This window comes from Clinocottus analis, unplaced genomic scaffold (assembly GCF_023055335.1).
Source record: "Clinocottus analis isolate CAN_PGR_092001 unplaced genomic scaffold, fCliAna1.0.p SCAF_12, whole genome shotgun sequence".
Taxonomy (NCBI): domain Eukaryota; kingdom Metazoa; phylum Chordata; class Actinopteri; order Perciformes; family Cottidae; genus Clinocottus; species Clinocottus analis.
The window spans coordinates 834508-851791 of NW_027175843.1; the positions used below are offsets into that span (position 1 = coordinate 834508).

The window sequence follows — 17284 nt, forward strand, 5'->3', positions numbered from 1 at the left end:
CAGTCTGCAACAACTCACTGAAAGCACGGCTGGTTCCTCTCCATCATCTCCACGGACGCTCCGGTCCACTGGAGCTGCTACAGAAGACACAAGAGTCAGTCCTCATATTATTATTATTATTACATAAACACTGAGACGGCCCACTGTACCTGAAGGGGACCCAGTGGGACTCTCGCTGTCTTTTCTGTGTGTGTGAATGACATCAAACAATTATTATAATAAACACTGCTGAAATTAAAACCGTTATTTCATTTGAAGTAGCTGTTAACTGAGATTGAATATTAATGTAAAATGAAGGACTGCAGTAGATTAAATGGAAATAAATGGAACTGTGTTATGTGTTTTGTGTCGTGTCAAAGCGAGCGTGTGCGATGTGGAAATCACACTCGCTCAGTATTTTTCAATGATGTCTCTACGAGGAAATGTGACTTAGACGTGTTTTTCAGGAAGATAATTTCAGCTTTTAATTTATAGATATTCAACTGTTTTCCATGTTTGAGCTGCAAAGTCACGAGTAGCTAATAAATAAATAAAGCAAATAAATGCAGTTTGTTTCCTTTGGAATAGAAACTTCACTGTCTGAGTGTTGTGTGACAAAACTATGCACACACCCAATTCATAATAATATCACAAACTAATACAAATCTTGCAAAAGCTAAAAACAATAATGAGTACATAAATATGCATTTTTCTTTTGGATTAAATTATGGTGTATTCAGTAATTGAGGTGGAAAAACAATGTGAATGCAATTCATAATTTCAGTTCAGAAAGGTTTGATCTCACCTGCTCAACTGACGCACAGCCAAGAGAGAGGAGGAGGAGAATAAATTAAGGAGAAGAACAAATATTGTCAGATTATTGAATATCTTCTTCCTCTCGTGACGACGTCATGATGAACAGGAACAGACGTACTTGGGTTTCTGGAACAGACGTTGCACTTTCGGCGAAATCCGTGTCTATGGGGGCGAACGCGCCCATGTCGGACTCAGAGTCCTCATCTGGAGCAGAAGAGACATGGAAAACATCTGGTGAGCGCTTCAAACGACAGTAACACACCGGTTACAGTCTCCTGTGTGGAGGAGCGCATACCCGGGTTTGAAGAATCATCCGTTTCCTCCTCGATCAACGCCCGGACTTTACGCTTGATGGGCCCGCCCTCCCTGCGGCAGAGAGGTCAGACGGTCAGAACTGTTCGTTCTGTTCGCTGATGAACAGCTGATGGGAAGCAGGAAGTGACGGCGCTGCTTTAAACCAAAGCAATGACGCAATGACAGAGACAACAGTCTAGGTAGGAGGTGACCCGGAAAGAAAGCAAAGAATTGTGCACGCGGTCCGTCACTTGAACTCACTTCACTCCTCTGACCTTCACGACAAAGGTCACGAGGTCACGCTGCAGCGAGCATTTAAAGGCCTCAGGCCCTCAGTCGCCTGAGAGCAAGACTTCCCATCTAATGTCTGATGGTTATGTGCGTAGATAAGAGCCAATGGCCTGTATCTGTAAGCAGTTTGTACCGTAGATCATGAAGGTCTGAGGACCAACACAGTTCAAGACATGGTGCAGGATTCTGTTTCCTTTCCTGTTACTAAAACTTCACGTTTTGAATTTGCAAACAGAAGATGTACAGTGAACAATCTGGAGGAAGTCACGCATTCAAGTGATCTCACACTTACTTGTGTTTGAAGTTCAACTTCCTCTGTTTCAAAAAGCAAAAACAAAATGATCATAAATCACTGAATCACTCCACAAAGCAAATTTTAAAAAAAGCACTGAGAATCTGTATGTCAGGTGACTGTGAACCGTGGTCATACCTTGACAGATGGACGCGTGCCGATGCTGCACGAGTCGTAGTCGCTGTTGTACACGGCCGGCCGGCCGGCTGCCGTCCGATCCCCTGAGAACACAAACACAACCTCAGTCACCTTGCAGACACCTTGCACCGTGCAGATTCTATGTGTGTGTATGTGTGTCAGTGAGTCAGAAGCTGTCTGAAGTGACACTCACACACTTTAAGGAAATGCCTGGACAAGAAATATATCATGAAGTTGTGAGAGAGAAACATGGCACCTGGAGGAAAAGTGTCCGAGGTGGAAGGCGTGATGACAAACAAATAAAGTTGAATAAAATAAGTTGTGTCTTCTGAGACTCACGTACAACAGATGTGTTTGAAGTTGTTATTATTTATTTAAGACAACGTGCGGCGGCGTCAGGACTCACCGTTGGCGATGCTCTGATGTGACGCAGGAGCGTGTTGTTGACAATACAACCTAAACACACACACACACACACACACACACATGAGCGGCTGTTACCACGAGCAGAGTAGAAACACACAGATGTCTAGTGACACGCTGATGAAGAAATGTTTGCAATAGTTTGAACATACTTACATGACAATGCTATGGGACAAACTGTCCAAGCTGATATTTCCTTCTGTTTTCTTACAGGCAATGCAATACACCTCGTGAACAGAACGGACATCATTACTTTCTAAACACGGACTCTCGACCAGGACTTTTGAGATTAGAGAAATAATAATTCTGTAAAGCCTAAAAATAATCCCAACGCTGCTTCATTACTCATCTTGAGCCAAACATGCACCTACAACATGCATCCGGCTGCCTTGAAAACTCCCTCAGGTGCAAAAAGTGCAGAAATCCGCCGCTGAAAATAGTCCCCAAACGTTGCTGAAACGTGCATTAAAAAGAGTTGCTGACCCTTCATTTAAGCTTTGAAGTTCTAAGTGATCTTCTATCCATGTAACAGATCTTCAATCTAACCTTCGAGGATCCGGCTTCACTCGCACTCTTGGAAGTGGAGGCACCTCCGTTTACAGGGAAGCTGTGTCCTGGGAGGAGTAAAATATAAATTCAACACACAACACATAATATGTTGTACACTTAAAACGTGTCGAGAGGAAGGAGGGCACCTACTTTGTGTCATTTGATGGTGATAGGAGCAGAACAACCTGAAGATTGTTGAAAAAAAGAACATTTTAAAACTGTTTAAACTGTGTTTCAGGGTTTTAGATCTCAACATGTAGACGTATGAACAGTAATGTTGGACTGACCCGTATTTCCCGTGCTCTGCATCCTCTACGTTCTTCGCTCCGTCTTTAACAGCACACGGGTAGTGGTAGGACTTCTTGCAGCGTTTGTTTTCACACCCCGCAGTGGCACCCTTCTTCTTGCATTTGTTACAAATCTAATGTCAACAAATTAGAAAAACACAACATAAAAATCGCTTCCGGCACATTATCAATGGATCAGAGGCCAAATCATGTGAAAAAAAAACAACCTAAAATCAGCATTCTTTACCAGTTTGCTTCCTCGTTTCACCTCGGCCAGCACATCCTTCACAGTGAAACCAAACAGGTCGTCAAACTGTGGAGAATGACGGCAATAAAGGCCAGAGGAGAACAGCTGGAGGGAAAGAAAAAACACAAAATGTCTCGGACAATAACACTGAAATTCAGAGACCGACATTGGAGGTTAGGTTAAAGGAGGTACATCCGAGGTGTGTAACAACTTGTATCACTAAAATGATGCACAACCTGTTTATGTCACACTTTACAAATGTAAGGATCTGTTTTTATAGCAGTTTACATATTGAAAATTGCGACATTTATGAATATCATTATGTCATTGAAGCTGACTTTGATGTCACTTTTCTCCAAAACTGTCCAGTAAAATCTCACGGGCATGTTCATGTGCATGACAGAGGTCAGCATAAACAAAGCTGCATTGTAAGTTTACTTTACAAGTTTAAGGATTTGTTTTTATAGCAGTTTGAATATTGAAATTGGTGAAGTTATGAAGATCATTATTACATGTAAGCTGACTTTGAAGTCACTTTTCTACAAAACTGTCTAGTAAAATCTCATGGCCATGTACATGGAAAGAGCTGGGGTCAGTCTGAACAATGCTGCATCGTACTTTTACTTTACAAATGTAAGGACTTCTTTTTATAGCAGTTTGAATATTGGAAATTGTGACATTTATGAATATCATTATGTTATTGAAGCTGACTTTGAATTCAATTTTCTCCTAAACTGTACAGTAGAATTTCAAGGCCATCCACATGGACATAGCAGGGATCAGTCTGAATAAGACTGCGTTGTAATTTTAATTTACAAGTTTAAGAATCTGCGGTTTGAATATGAATAATATCATAATTTCATTTGAGCTTACGTACCGCCCCTTTACTCGGCGGATGTGTGCTCACTGGTCTGCAGTCTCAGGTTAACACACTCGCTAGAAGTGAATGATTAATCAAAGCGACAGACGTGTTTATTATATTTACCAAACAGTTTTGGTGAGCCGTGACGTCATCTTTCGTCGACAAAGGTCCGGTCGCTTCGGTCTCTTCGCGCCGCAGACAGAGTGCGCAGCGCACCGTGTGACTGCCGTCCATTTCTGTCGGCGAACCGCAAACACAAACACACTCTTTGTTTGTCCGAGATAAAGTTCGTTATTGTGTAAAAGTTTTTCTTTAAAAAGTAGCCGAGCAGCGGCCGCGGCGTTACGTCGGGACGTCCCAAACTATCGAGTCCCTAACGACTTCCTTTGCCTTGTTTACCCGCCCTTTACCTTGCGGGCGGTTGCCAGGTTTGATCCGTAATATCCCCCGATCTCCAAACATCACACAGACCAATCGCTTCTCTTGAGCGATGTGGTCTTTTATATAGTCTTATATATAGTCTTTTGTATATATGAATGTTGCCAGAGAACTTATTGTTCTCATTCATATCATAATTCAACTGTCAACAGATTCCCTGTTGTAATGAAGTAAATGCACATTTTGACATCCGGTTTTTGTCACATCCATATATTACTTTTTTTAAATTGTTTTTCCACAGAAAACTGTAAGTGGAGTTTGCATGCTGTAGTCAACAAGACTAGTTCGTTTTTTGAGATTTTTATTTTTATTTTTTTTTACTTTACTTAGGTTTCCTGGCTAATTTCAAAAAATAAAATGAAAACCGATTTCAATCGGATAAAGGGAAAAGAAACGCATAAATTAAGCATAAATGGTAGGTTTTGCAAACCTGGCAACCCAATTGGCCAGTTTCATTTTCGTTTCCGATCCAAAGGGGGGTGTGTGTGTGTGTGTGTGTGTGTGTGTGTGTGTGTGTGTGTGTGTGTGTGTGTGTGTGTGTGTGTGTAATACTTAAAGTAAATGCTTTGTTTCATCCCCAGTGAAAGACATGAGAGCAGCTCTCAGCAGTCAGCTGACGCGCCTTCACAGATCAGACAAGAGACCAGAACTGAATTGAAGCTGTTTATGTAAAAAAAAGAAGAAGAAAAGTAACAAGTCACAAAGTAGTGACGTCACCAAACTAAATGTACAATATAGCATCTCAAATAAACATTTCATGACAGACTTAATGAACAATATCTACATTCAGAACGTGATCCTCCACAGGGAATAAGTTAGCGCTATACAGTGATCTCTGATCATCGACACGGGGAAACGTTTTAAACTGCAGCGTACATGAAAACTCACAGAGTTAAGACCATGAGGCCAACAGAGACCCCGAAAGACAAACCTCAGACACAACATGTGGGCCGCTGGTGGCAGGACAGGTTTCTAATGACCACAGTGAGACCAGCGACAGACAGGCAAAGTAAAAAAAAAAACAGCGAAATAAGCACAAAAAAAGGGTCTAAATATATGTGGGCTTTTTCCATTTCTTCAAAATAAATACAACTTGAAAAGGGAAACGCAGAAGACTCCCAGAAGACATTCATTCAAGCTCAACAAGCTGTACACCTCCGTTGTATTTACAGTAACAGTAGAGTTATAAACTCCTGCTGGGGTGAAACGGTGCAGATGAGCAACACAAAGACAGCTGACAGACACACAACCACTACGCTTTCTTCACTTTCAATGTGAACACAAATAGATGCATTAACTGAGATCAGTCCCGCTGGCCCATTCATACATCTATTACATTAGAAACACAGGGATCCCCAACAAAATGTACAGACAAGTGTATGACGAGGAAGATCGCTTCGCCATACAGTGAAATGACTCTGATGTCTTCATCCATCCAGCATTCGGTGTCTTCGCTGCAGCACAGTCAAGTCTAAACCACGTGCACGTGTATGGCACATCATCTTAACAACTGGTGCATGTGTATGATTTGAATTTTCTTTTTAAAAATACAGCTTTCTGTGGAAACCTGACATGATTCTTAAGGGTACCGATGTTGGCAATACAGCACAGATAGCAACGTGATGCTCGTGGTGATGAGGGCAGTTTGGTGATGTTTGGTGAGAGTCTGAGGGTTCAGGGTTTGACCTCAGAGGTCGTGTAGGTTTCACTGCAGCTGGACGATGTGCTGAGGTTACCAGAGCCGCTGCCTTCTGGGGGAAACACACACGTACACGTTGAGGATTAATGTCCGACGTACTGACGCTTAACACACACCTGATCACCTGTCACGCTCTTTATCTGGAGCCGTTTGTTTGAATACCTGAGCTGGTGAGAGACTGGCAAGACTTGGACTTTTCAATGAGCGTGATGAGATTAGCAGCCGCGATCCAGCCCTCCGTCGAGCTGCTCAGGTTACGTACAAACCTGCAGAGCCACACACACACACACACACTTTCACTGCAGTGCAATGCAACGTCACTACTGTTCCTCACGGGCAGCAGCAGGACCGTGTTCTCACCAGCGCCCGTCATCGGCCTCTCTGACCAGTTGCACCAGCTCCCCGCTCTTCACCGACAGCTGCTGAGCGTCGTCCTTCTCGTAGTCAGCCGTCACTCTGTATTTACCGGCACACTGTTGGAGGTTGAGATCAGGAAACAGGGAAAGATGCATACGAAAATGAGATATAGGTTGCATTAACACGTGCCGTAGTATTGTGCTATGAATGGACGAACCAATCATGTGCCAACTTTAAAGCTGCTCATCGACATTTTAAGACAAAGTTAGCAAATAGTTGGTGAACATAGGGGATCATATGTCAGCTTAAATATTATGAATCAAACCAGAGTTCACCTGCGGCTATGAAGCGGCCGATTGTGTAAAATGTATGCACCTCGACAGTGTGTCCTATCGTCTCAGTGTTTTATGTTTGAATAACATCTATTTTGTCGGAGCATCGATGAAAAATCAGTGTTCAGTTGAAATAGATGCATGTTTTATTATTTGGAAGAATACCAATTCATCCAAATCCAGATTGAACACTGTTGTGTACCCATTGATTTTCTTTAGTTTTAATGAGAAACTATTTCTACACTTTAATGTGTGATAACGACAACGGCCAGCAGATGTCGCCATCTCACCACTAAGGGATCTCACCACTAAGGGGCGATGCCTGTGTTATTTTTATATATATATATATATATATATATATATATATATATATATTTATATATTAGGCGTTCACCCAGAGTTAACCCCGACTGCCATCATTATGTAGTCATTTCACTATCTTTTTTAACCGTTAATTGCAATTAAATCACAGAATAATTGCTCTTCATACAGCTGACGTCTTGCTAGTTGCAGTAAATACACCTCGATGAACACAGAACAAGGCGGCGCTTAGTTTCCTGATATATGTGGGACTTCCACAACAAGTCAAATTCATAAATAGTGGTTATTTTTTCCATTTGTTGATGATGGAAATAAGTGGAATCAAACGCGAAAAAACACGAGTAATGCAACACGGAAATGTGCATCCGACTCACCAGCTTCTTGCCGTTGTCGTCCTCCGGGTCAGAATTGAGAGGATCGTCGGCGCTGGAATAGCCGTCGTGCTCCTCTGAGGCGTCCAGCGACAGGGAGGTCTTGTTCCAGCCTGATGGGAGGACGGAGACGCAGAGGGTTAGTGCACAGCAACAACTACCTTCAGCTGCTGTCAAACACCTGCAGGGAGAGAGATACGCTGTGAAAGAGGCAGAGGAAGAACCACAAAAAGCAAAACAGAAACCCCAGCTTGACACAATCAGCTCCACAGCGTTACCCAGAACTCGCGCAGAGTCGGGAGGCGGGGCATGCACGGACAGATTCATAACGCCGACTCAAACAAAGAAAAAAAGTGGCAGAAAAGTCCTCCATGTCAGCGAGTACTTATATGATTTTCGCTGAGCCTGCAGGAAACGTGGAGATGTGAGAAAGGCGGTGTCTAAAGGGTTTGTAGGGCCCAACACAGTGTACCTCTCCACTTTGTCTGTAAGAGACTAGGAGTGCTGCGCCACCTGTCCCTGCTCAGCTGGAGGGGTGGAGGACCTGCATCAGAGGAACAGGACAATAGAAACACATCACTCACCCCGCAGCAGCCTCAGCCAATGAAACTCATCGTCGGGACAGACTGAGGCTGAGCTCGGGCGTCGGGGGTGAGCCGCTAACCGGACAGGCAGAGTACGCACGTGAAGGAACTACACACCTTTGAAGCCGAACGGCGTGGGGTCGCTCTGGCGCTTCGTCTTGTGATCGGGACTCGGGGGAGATCCTGCCACGAAGAAGAAAGAGGGAAGAGCGTGTTTGTCAAGGCAAAGAAAAGTAACTGGCCATCAAAAACTAACATGTTGATAAGAAAAGCACAAACGTCACATAGTTAACAGCAACGTTTCATCTCAGACGACAATGACACAGACTAAACTGAGATAAGACGACTGATACGCAGGTCGAAAGTTGATTATGATACTGAGAAAAGCTGCAAAACAGCTCAATGTTGTGATGCCTCTTGAGTGGAAGAGACACCAAAAGAGCATCAGCAACACTTTTACCTCCAACTGGGCTTGTCCTACTACTACAAGTCAAAGCTGTGTAAAGAGTATTAAATCTAACCACCAGGGTCTCGAGCTGTGTGATACCTGCTGAGGGGAAGATCATCGTGGATGGTAAAGTAAGACTTTTGTCGTCAGTAGTTGAGGACTCTGTGGAGGGAAGCATGCAGGGTTTGACCTACTGAAGTATATCTTTAATCATGTTGTCCTTCAGAGGACAGCCGACTTGACTTAAGTTAAATGAGAAGTTCGATACCATTCTTATGTCTGAGCAGTAAAAATTAAGCTACTGCTTCATAGTAGCCGGTTAGCTTAGCATAACTACTGGAAATGGGGAAACGGCAAGGCTGTTAATTAAATCTGCAGAGCCAAAGCTCACAGGCTTTATGGTACGAGCCGGACGGTTTCCTGGCCGAGATCATAAAATAACTTCCAGTAAGTTGTCGTCTCCGTACAGACAGTTGGAGCATCCTCTAACTTCTCATTTAAGTCTCGGCAAGAAAGCGAATAAGTCTAAATGATGATGACGATGTGATATGTTGGGTATGAAATGGACTGAGTGGCCTCCGGTTACCTTTCTGGGCTTTGAGGTTACTGAAGCCCTGTAAAGTAAAACGCTTCTTAGCCACAGCAGCTCTGTCTGAGGCCGGACTCGCCACGGCCTCCTCTGACCCCGAGAACCAGACGGGAAGGGGACGAGAAAAGAGGACGTTAAGATACAGAGGAAGACAAGGAATACACAGGAAGCATGGTACAGGATTCAGTGGGAAAGACACAAGTTAAGACATCTCTCGTCTCACCTTTTCCTGCAGGCTTTGGTAACGAGGAGGAGTTGGCGTCGGCGCTGCAGGGCTCAGCTTTCTTCTCCTCTCCCCTCTTCAGGCTCCTCTGTCCAGACCTGAACGGGCTGCAGGACGACAAAGTGCAGCATGAGCTTTGTCATAAGCAGATTCATATGTAAAAAGGCCTTTCACAAATCAAACTCTGCATTTAAGTGGTAAGAGAGAATAACATTAGGCGGGCAGTCCAGACTTACCTGAGACTGACCGCTCCACTGGTTGCAGGAGGGGACTGGAACACCTGGTCTGGCGCCCTCTGCTGGCTGGCTTTGGAAACAAAGAGACGGAGAACGACCGCTTCAAAACACCCACGATGCAACATTTATCAGAGCCTGTCCTTCTGTCATCATGACTGATAACACTGTAAGAGGTCCAGTTTGTGCTTGAACATGGATATCAGTGTGAACATTGACTCATTAAACGTGTTTTAACGCGTTCTCGCGGTACCTCTGCAGGCCTCCAGCTGGGTCGTCAGAACCTTCCTGATCTCGTTCACCCAGGTGGTTTTCACTTCAGCCGTTGGCGCCTGAAACAGGAAGTTAAGAAGCTGTTTGATGCTTACCACTGTTACCTGGAGGTACACATCCAAACATAGAACATTTCACTTCAAAAAGAAGCCCTCTTGTTATTTAGTATTTTTCTATTTTGCAACAGATTACATAAAAAAAAGACAAAACAGCGCACAGAGCTGATGGCTGAGCTGCACACAGAGGATTCAGGCTTCGGCTACAAAGATGCTACTTGTCAGAAACATCAACACTGTTGCTCTCCAGGTGTTGAGGTACCTGAACGATGTAGACCTCTTCTCTGGAGTTGCACCAGATTTCAAACTTCTTGTTGTCTCCCTTTGCGTTCTCAGTGATGCCGACGGCGCTCATCTGTTAAAGAAGACGGGCGTGGTAAAAACATTTCATAAACACAGACAGACGGCCGTGCAAGAGGCGCTTCATGCGCTCACACTCAGAGACTGCTTGAAGCTGTACGAGGGAGCCTTCTCGTAGCCTTCGCCGTACTCCTCCCGTCTCTTGCAGAAGAGCAGGGCCTTCTGGTGGAGGAAGAGGTGCCTCTGCATGGGCTTGAAGCGCGCCAGGTCCTTGACCTTGGCGTGACCTTTCTTGTGCTCCGTCCACACGCTGAAGGAGCCCTGCATCAGCAGCTTGCCCAGCTCCGTCATGTTGCCCTGAGAAAAGACAGAGACGAAGCTAATGGACCGCATGCTGCTAAAGTTCTGTTTAGAGGTCATAATTTAATATTCAAACATGTCTGCGTCTGTTTTCTGTCTGTGCTCCATGTCAGTGTTCATCTGGAGTCACATAGATTGTAGAATGTTTGGTTTGATTAATTTTTATGTCTAAAAAAAAATGAAACCATGTTTTTTAAACAATATTTGACCTGTTTATACTTTGTTTTGTCATTTATTTGTAATGCAATAGTAAAATCCGCCTTTTCCTTGTTGAACGTTTCCATCATTAAATCACAGAAGCTCCCCATGACATCATACTTATGCATCTATCTGCCTTTATATACATTATATTTGTCAGAGCCCTACATACACTGTTCTGTGATTGATGTCTCACCTCATATCCTGTGATGGCGATGAGGTGCATGGAGTCATTGACAGCCTTCAGGATGCCCAAGATGGAGGTCAGAGCCTCCTGCAGGTCGTCGGCGCCCTCGCAGCTCCTGCTGTACTTCAGCATTTCCTGTGGTCAGAAACACAACGATGGAGCTCAGACATACGCGAAGACCAGAAAGACCACTGATGGCATCATACTGGTTGTATCATACTGGTGGCATCATACTGGTGGCATCATACTGGTGCTATCGTACCTTCAGGAGCAGCTGATATTTGGTAATCCTCTGAACGGGCTTCAGCAGGTAAGAATCCAAGCCGAGTTTATGCTCCAGCTTCTTCTGGCACTCCTGATGGAAACGTAGGGAACAAATGTGTAAAATAAAACAAACCTATTGACTGAAAGCCTTGATGGTGCCGACGGTGCTCACCTGGATGAAGGCGCAGTCGGAGCACTGCCTCCAAAGGCTTTCAGAGCGAGGCTTGTTGTGACAGTACTTCTCATAAATCTGCAGGTCTGTCATCTGGAGGAGCAGCGACAACAAGTTGTATTCAGGATAAACCCTCTTCGTCGTGCGCAGTGGGATTCACACCCGTGTGCTGAACATCTCATAATTCACTCACCCTCTCTATAAAACACCTCCCGACCAGCTCGGGGCAGTCGGTGTACTGCTCCAGCTCCCTCAGAAACGTGCTGGAAACAAAACAAATGGATGAAAAAGACGATGAAAGAATGTGAAAACAAGGGATATTTGAATAAAATGTGGATTTGAAGGCGGACAACATGTCGGCGTCACCAACGACAGGCAGGGGGCGCCGCTTCACCTCTTGTGGAAGTGGTAGATTTCGGACATGTTGCCGAACAGAACCTCCTTCTTGTTCTGCAGGGGAGCGGGGATGAGGTGAGCCATCGCTGCATTGTCCATCTCAGAGGCGTAACCCTGGAAGACGCGAGCGCAACACAACATCATCACTCACGAGTCGAAGACGGAGAAGAATAAGCGTTTATGTCGCGGAGTGAATTCGACACCTGTAGGACGCAGAGCAGCTCTTCCACGTAGGCTCTCTCCGTTTCCAGCAGCTCGTTCATCACATGCCTGCAGACGAGCAGAAAGGAGAGCGGGGGATGAACAGAAAGGCACAAATAAAAGTGGATGCATGCACGGGACTGCAGATAACGAGATAACTGATCGCTCACCTCCTGAGCACCGCCAGGTTCTCCTCCTCCTCCGAGAGAGACGCATGTCTGCTGCTGCTGTCTCCGTTCTGCAGTTGGCCGTTTTCCTGGAATAAATAAAATAAATGATAAAAACATCGGGTCACCGTGACGAGAGACGCACAAACGCACAAAAGGCAGAGGCGTGACAACACTCACTTTGTCACAGTTGTTCCCAGAGTCGGTCTCTGAGCCCTTCGTCTGCGGCGCTCTGTGAGCTGCGAGAGAGCAGAACCAAGTGGGTCAATATTACGATCATCTACGGACGTCAGTGCATGAAAGATTATCCGTGCAGGTGTGTGTGTACGTGTGTGTGTGTGTGTGTGTGTGTGGGACGGACCGGGCGAGCCGACGGGGGATTTGATGAAGGCTTCCGGTCTGGGGGCGACCGGCTGCACCGGCCGGGTCTGCTTGGCTGCGAGCTTCTTCAGGCTGACCCTCCTCTTGTCGAACATCTCCTGCATGGACGCCTGCTTCTGGAAAACCTTTTCCACCTGATTCTGAAGCAGGAGAAGCGGGCAGAGGAGCGTCAATACGGGCGTGCAGCATATACAAGAATCTTTTCTCCCAGCAGATCATTTGATAATGATGTAAATGTGTCATATCGAGCACTATAACAAACATCTGATACAGTGGGCCATGATTTTGCAAGACGTTTTTGGGAAAACTTTACAGAATAAGTAGAAATCACAAAAGTACAAATACAACATGTGGTCAATGTGCATCATACTGATGTTCAACATGCGCAAACAATATTATGGACACACCAAAAGTGCAATTATTATAATAATCATGCTTTGCTCGGTCGTCTCCTCACTCTGAACTGCGGGTTGAGCACCGGCTCGTATTCCCTCCAGACGGTGCCGAGTTCTGTCAGCTGGTTCTGGCCCGCGTCGTCCAGGTGGCGCTCCAGCTCCTTCAGGGCTGACTCCGCCCCCTCGTGTGATTGACACTTGTCCACTGGCTGAGACGCCAGCAGGTATATACCATCGTCGACCCATTTGGACGCCTGAGGAGGACAGCGGAGGAGGAAGAATCAGTAAAAAACGAAGCCAGAGCAGCGGGACCAGGAGCGTGAGGGCGTTCTTACTCGCTCCAGACAGCGGTGCAGCTCCATGGCTTTGAGGATGCGCTCCTTCCTGGCCCGCAGGTCACCGCTCACGTCCTCAGCGACGGCCCTGAGCTCTCTGCATTTGGGCTGAATGGAGTCGTCGGCGTAGTGGGAGTTCTGGATCAGGTCGTCTCCGACGGCGGCCAGCGACGAGGCTCGGTCCAGCACCTCCTGAGGAGTCACACTTATTGAGTCAAAGCATATTTTACCAAATGCTTCAGACCTGGAGGAGCCAGAATACACTGAACTGTTTGATTTCAGATGTATTTCATAACATTTTTCAATACAAATGTGATTGCATTTTGTCCACAGGTGGCGCTATACAGGATACACTTAGGTATCCATGATGCCGTGGGGTTAGGTGAGTTTTTTGCGGACTTTCTTCTTGTACAAAGCCCACATATTCCCTTACGGTAATGAAATATTACTCCATAACCATGGCCACCATGGACCAACCAGCAGCACTGGAATGTGCATTTCATACAAACTTCAAAGCAGATCTGATAATCAGATTATGATCTAAATAATCTCAATACATGTCGGTGATTGTGCAGCTGGCAGAGACAAACATCAACGCTTTCTCAGATTAAATGAAACTCTGCTCGGTCAAACCTTTTTCAAGAGAGTACAGTGCAGTTATGAATAATAATAATAATATTTTTGAAACACCGACTGGCTCACTGAAGTCATAACACGAGATATTATTCATCTGTTCGCGGTGAAACGACGCGGCATCACTTACACGGACTCTCTCCTCATAGCCGCTGAGTTCACAGAAGACGTGGTCGGCGTGGGCCGGGCTCATCCCCGCCTCAGAGAAGGTTGCGAGTTTCTCAGACACCTGATCCAGCAGAGCCCTCACCTGCAGCACAAACACCGCCGTGGGGTTTAAACGGGGAGCACGCGGCCTCCGCCGGAGGCTCGTGTGCGGACAATCTGGCCGGCGCTGTCGGGCTCACCTCTCGGTAGTTGTGCTCAAAGTGGCGCAGCTGGAGACATTGCTCCAGTTTGGTTTGATGCCTCAGCCAGAACTCATCGAAAGCCCTTTCCGTCTCGTCCAGCTGGGACAGCAGCCTGAAGAAAGAGAGCAAGGAAAGTTAAGGACGCGGTGAGGCGGAGAGCGGTCAACGTTTAAAAACAACTCAGCAGAGTCGACCCGAAGCCGAAAGACGTGAGTGAAGTAGAACAAGCAGTGGGGAGACCGAGGTGTTTGGATCTCTTTTCTGTGAGTGTTATGTAGAGCTAATGCCTGTTGACATGGGATTCAGGGTCGCTTAAAATACCGTACCGACTGACCTCAAAGCAAAAATGCATCGCCAACTTTTCCAGCTACACTGACAGTGGAGCTGAAGCAGCTTCCAACAGATCAGCAGCCGAGAAAACTAAATAAATGTTCGTTTGCTTTAAACTTTGTTAGACGGAGAAATCTGCAGAAAATTAAGAGACTGAAATCTGTTTTATGACAGTCAGAGCGCTTAATCTTAATCCACACAGTGTACTTTATTCCAATTGATCTTGAAAAACTCAAAAATATAACTTTTTTTAGATGTAATGGAGAAAAAAAATCACAATGTGAAGCTTTAAAGTGAAAAGAGCATTTTCTTTTAACATCATACAGCATCTCTTCCACCTGTCTGCTTCCTTTGTGTTGATGGTGGACTTGTTTTCAGGAGGTTAGCGGTTCTCACCTCTGCACCGTGGCCAGATTCTCCAGCTCGTCCTGGTTCATGTTGTGGTCCGGGTCTCGCACCACCGGCTCATTGATGCTCTCCAGCAGCCTGCTGCCCTGATCCAGAGCGACCAGCAGGTCGTCCTGCAGACAGACGGATGTGATCCAGATGCAGAACTATTCACACCTGTCTACATGCACGTGATCCAGGCGGTACCTTCATTTTGTCCCTCTTGCTGGTGTGCGTGCTCAGCAGGGCGGCCGTGGCCTGGATTTCGTTGGGGAGTTCAGTTTCAGCCAGCACGGTCCCGAAGGCCTGCAGGATCTGAGCCGTTTTCTTCACCATCAACGCAAAGCCTTCAATAGCCTGAAGCACGCGAGACACAAGCAAGACTGTTGGAGCGCAACGCTCACGATGGAGGCGGGGTTTATTCTGCTTTTATTGGATGACATGCAGCAAAACAGGAGCTGGGTTTGAACTCCAACTTCTAATGGTCATCCTAAAGTAGTGACCATGCATTGATGATGTCATTACATTACGATAACATATATACAAGACACAGCCAGACTTTAAGCTTCTCAAATTAAAACTATAATCTTGTTTTATTGTTAACCCTGTGCATATAAGATACATACCAATAACAATCTCAGCTCTCTACATAATGAAGCACCTTTGTCATGAGGTAAAAGTGTAAAGAGAAAGATTTTCTCGAGTGTTCATTGGTCAGTTTTTTCACAAAATGTCAAATACGAATTGACAAATCACAGTGAAGGATTTCTTGTGACGAGCAACTTTCTTTTGGCTCGATCTCGCCGTGTGAGTCGTGTGCGATGACGCGAGAGGAAAGCGGCGAAGCAGGAAGTCTACTCTACCCGGTAGAAGCCAAACCATATTTCTGGGATGCATTATCGAGAAGTATGAATATTGTTCAAAACATTGTCAAAACGCGGCTGTTCATTGTCTTCACCGTTTACGTGCACATAGTTTATCATATTCACATCTGAACTGGTGGGTCACACAGCGTACATACAGTGCGGTGAGAGATCCACTTGTCGTGGCAGTACTCCTGCGTTCCTCCCAGTTCCCGGGTCAGCTGGGAGCGGTCGATGTAGGAGTGGAGCTCCGTGATTGAGCTCAGCATGATCACCTGAGACAGAAACACCTGAGACTATTACAGACACATCACTCCACAATACTCATGTAAACTAGCACGTTACAGTGCGATGAATTCTTCTTGGGAAGAAAACAAGTCGCAGAGGAGCAGCGACCGTACGCACCGGCACCTTCATCTTGAACTCATCCTTGTTGAACTTGAAGAGGATGTCCGACAGCGTGCGCTGCAGCAGGGTGGTGGGCCTCAGCACCAGAACCAGCTGGAGGTTCCCTGGGAAGGAGCCCTGAAGACGGAGAGAGAGAGACGATGGAGGCCGTCATTTACGCAGGAGTCCATTATACATTACACACTTCAGTAGGAAGGGGTTTTGTTCTTTCTGCTGACAGACAGCACTTCCTTTATATCCCTGCCTTTGTGTCTCACGTGGAAATCTCGCTCAAACACATTACAGCGTGTTCGTGGAGTGTGTGTGCAGCGGTACGGGAGATGTGGGGGATGTCGGGGTATCGTCCTGTGGAGGCGGGACATTAATCTTCATGTCGCTGCGATGCTGCTGCGTGAATAATGAGGCAGAGTCACCACCAAGTCATACATGTGTGCAGGCTTTCTTTACCCAGTATCATCCAATACTTTAAAATGACGCACACAAAAAAGTTGCAAATATATTCATCTTAAGCAAAAAAATGGTTTGCAAAGATCCTTTTGGAACATTCTCCTCATATTCATCATGCTAAGCTACATCATGCTAGCACACAGCTCAGCTATTAACCAGTAAAATGCCAATAAAATGGTCTTGAATGACACAGACGCAGAGTGAGTGTTGCTGTGGAAGCACAGTGATGGTTCAGGGTGAACACTGATCTCCTCTCCTGAGGCAGTTCGATTGTTAATGCCACTTTAATTAGCTAATGACCTAAACGGCTGCTGCGCCTGAGCGGCCGGCCTGAGCGAGCGAGCGAGTTGGGGAATGCTGCTCTCAGCAGAAATGACAATGAAACCCTCCTCAACAGGAACCTCTTGG

General features: G+C 45.8%; 2 protein-coding genes across 10 annotated transcripts in view; both read right to left on the minus strand.

Annotated features, from left to right (window-relative positions):
* Nucleotides 1-825: 825 nt before the first annotated feature.
* Nucleotides 826-4886, minus strand: LOC137782782 (PHD finger protein 6-like). 4 transcript variants are annotated; one of them, XM_068572399.1, is made up of 12 exons: nucleotides 4302-4886; nucleotides 3317-3421; nucleotides 3070-3203; nucleotides 2933-2967; nucleotides 2780-2847; nucleotides 2390-2460; nucleotides 2217-2266; nucleotides 2004-2066; nucleotides 1811-1893; nucleotides 1673-1695; nucleotides 1091-1161; nucleotides 826-999 (listed from the first exon to the last, which is right to left on the minus strand). In XM_068572399.1, the coding sequence occupies exons 1-12, from the start codon at nucleotides 4410-4412 to the stop codon at nucleotides 857-859; spliced, it is 957 nt and encodes a 318-aa protein (XP_068428500.1). In that variant the 5' UTR covers nucleotides 4413-4886; the 3' UTR covers nucleotides 826-856. The 4 variants fall into 4 exon arrangements, with proteins under 4 accessions (XP_068428500.1, XP_068428501.1, XP_068428502.1 ...); XM_068572400.1 differs by lacking the exon at nucleotides 2004-2066; XM_068572401.1 differs by lacking the exons at nucleotides 2004-2066; nucleotides 2390-2460 and having other exon boundaries at nucleotides 2217-2229.
* Nucleotides 4887-5281: 395 nt separating this feature from the next.
* Nucleotides 5282-17284, minus strand: part of mcf2lb (mcf.2 cell line derived transforming sequence-like b) — a 33396-nt gene continuing 21393 nt past the window's right edge. For 2 of the 6 annotated variants that reach the window (XM_068572225.1, XM_068572227.1), the window contains exons 5-33: nucleotides 16427-16546; nucleotides 16180-16296; nucleotides 15366-15515; nucleotides 15168-15292; nucleotides 14439-14553; nucleotides 14222-14341; nucleotides 13459-13650; nucleotides 13186-13377; nucleotides 12709-12868; nucleotides 12528-12586; nucleotides 12351-12436; nucleotides 12183-12249; nucleotides 11978-12093; nucleotides 11777-11846; nucleotides 11584-11676; nucleotides 11410-11502; nucleotides 11157-11282; nucleotides 10538-10759; nucleotides 10365-10457; nucleotides 10027-10105; nucleotides 9777-9846; nucleotides 9541-9647; nucleotides 9315-9407; nucleotides 8828-8890; nucleotides 8398-8463; nucleotides 7700-7809; nucleotides 6676-6788; nucleotides 6478-6581; nucleotides 5282-6367 (exon numbers count right to left, since the gene is read on the minus strand). In XM_068572225.1, the coding sequence (XP_068428326.1) occupies nucleotides 6291-6367; nucleotides 6478-6581; nucleotides 6676-6788; nucleotides 7700-7809; nucleotides 8398-8463; nucleotides 8828-8890; nucleotides 9315-9407; nucleotides 9541-9647; nucleotides 9777-9846; nucleotides 10027-10105; nucleotides 10365-10457; nucleotides 10538-10759; nucleotides 11157-11282; nucleotides 11410-11502; nucleotides 11584-11676; nucleotides 11777-11846; nucleotides 11978-12093; nucleotides 12183-12249; nucleotides 12351-12436; nucleotides 12528-12586; nucleotides 12709-12868; nucleotides 13186-13377; nucleotides 13459-13650; nucleotides 14222-14341; nucleotides 14439-14553; nucleotides 15168-15292; nucleotides 15366-15515; nucleotides 16180-16296; nucleotides 16427-16546 (3198 nt within the window). In that variant the 3' untranslated portion in view covers nucleotides 5282-6290. Of the gene's footprint in view, nucleotides 6368-6477; nucleotides 6582-6675; nucleotides 6789-7699; nucleotides 7810-8168; nucleotides 8248-8397; nucleotides 8464-8827; nucleotides 8891-9314; nucleotides 9408-9540; nucleotides 9648-9776; nucleotides 9847-10026; nucleotides 10106-10364; nucleotides 10458-10537; nucleotides 10760-11156; nucleotides 11283-11409; nucleotides 11503-11583; nucleotides 11677-11776; nucleotides 11847-11977; nucleotides 12094-12182; nucleotides 12250-12350; nucleotides 12437-12527; nucleotides 12587-12708; nucleotides 12869-13185; nucleotides 13378-13458; nucleotides 13651-14221; nucleotides 14342-14438; nucleotides 14554-15167; nucleotides 15293-15365; nucleotides 15516-16179; nucleotides 16297-16426; nucleotides 16547-17284 lie in introns of all 6 variants that reach the window. The other 4 variants (XM_068572229.1, XM_068572226.1, XM_068572230.1 and 1 more) reach the window with 4 other exon arrangements.